The sequence below is a fragment of the Penaeus monodon genome, chromosome 21 (assembly GCF_015228065.2).
Source record: "Penaeus monodon isolate SGIC_2016 chromosome 21, NSTDA_Pmon_1, whole genome shotgun sequence".
Classification (NCBI taxonomy): Eukaryota; Metazoa; Arthropoda; class Malacostraca; order Decapoda; family Penaeidae; genus Penaeus; species Penaeus monodon.
The window spans coordinates 8669321-8670760 of NC_051406.1; the positions used below are offsets into that span (position 1 = coordinate 8669321).

At 39.3% G+C, this 1440-nt stretch overlaps 1 protein-coding gene across 1 annotated transcript in view; it reads right to left on the minus strand.

Annotated features, from left to right (window-relative positions):
- The window catches only part of LOC119586187 (glutamate-gated chloride channel-like), a gene marked incomplete at both ends in the record, with an annotated part of 81629 nt that continues 80189 nt past the window's right edge, over positions 1 to 1440 (minus strand). The window contains 2 exon segments of the mRNA XM_037934889.1: positions 1 to 931; positions 1164 to 1411. Coding sequence (XP_037790817.1) covers positions 1172 to 1411 — 240 coding nt within the window.

Below are 1440 nucleotides of genomic sequence, written 5' to 3' on the forward strand. Positions count from 1 at the left end.
TTGGCACTGCTCACTACTGTCTATATCTGTAGACGTTTATTGCCTTCAGTATGTCAGTTAATTCTAACAACATGTAATCACAACAGTTAATAAAAATCATTATATGTCCTTCTACATGTTCCGCAAAAAAATGGTCTAAATTTCACCTTGTTTATATGCATCCTCCCTCTGTTTATCGTTCATTTCATTTCGTCTAAACCCAATATTTCAAATGTTTTTGTTGCAGATCCTTTTCCTGCTTTTGTGTTATTTTTCTTCTTCTTCGTGCCTGAAATTGACGTTTTCGCTTTCGTCTCACTTATCATAAAACGTTGATGCTTGACTCTGACACTTTATGAATAGTCTTGCATGTTTATACGTTATTACTGTTACATTTCAATCACATTTATTTTTCTTTTTTTCCGATTCCACTCTGCTTATAATATCCCAGTATTGCCTTTCTTATGTTACATAGTTATGTGTATACTAAGGATTCTATGATTATGCAAACAGATTAATATGCCTTAGATCTGTCTTTATGCCGTTAAATTTCATGCTCTTATTATCATTATTATTTTTTTTCGTGCAACATTATGCTCTATAATCAGGATATTATATTTGTATGAATAATTGTGCTATCGTTTCCGGTAATCTTAATGCAGAGTCAAGTTACGAGTGTCCTAGCATATCACATGTCATGATGTCATGAACATAATTCTTAGCCACAAGTAACGTCTTGTAACGTACTTAAAGTCCCTTGTTGTTTTCACAAAGAAATCCCAAAAGATTCTCTTTCCACATTCTTTTCTCTTTTATTTTCTATATATTTTTTTCGGAAAACTGTTTCACTCACTCTTCGAAGTTTTTTTTTTCTCCCCTTATTGCCGGATCTTTCGTATCGATCAGTGACGTAATTTGAAGCCGCCGACCTTGTATCGGCTTCCGGTTGCATCTGGGGAAGAGAGATCATTGGTCGAAGTGAAAGCTGTTGTTGTGACCGACCTGGCTGAAGTCAAAGGTCAAAGTGTTTATATTCTATTGAATTATCGAACCCAAACGAAGCCAAGAAATACAACAAGGAAGATGACATAACGAGGGAGAACGATTTATGATCGCAAGTGTTACAAGCAAAAATAATAATAAAACAGCTAAAGAGAGACAGCACATTAGCAAGGACCACCGACCTTCGCATCTATTTGGGGTTGTCTTCCTCTTCCTCCGTGAAGAGATACGTACTCCAATAAGCCATGTTGAAGAAGGCAAACACCAACGGGAAAGTGATGCGGGAGATGACATCGATGCGCTTACTCCTTGTGGGGAACTTGGACAGCCAGGAGCGACAGCAGTTCTTGCGAGGCGCCTGCAGGTGGATCTCACACGGGCGCGTCTTCTCGCCGCCCATTCCGCCGTTGTGCCGGGAAACGAGGGGCTTCTGCATCCAGGCGAAGGGAGACGCAGCCG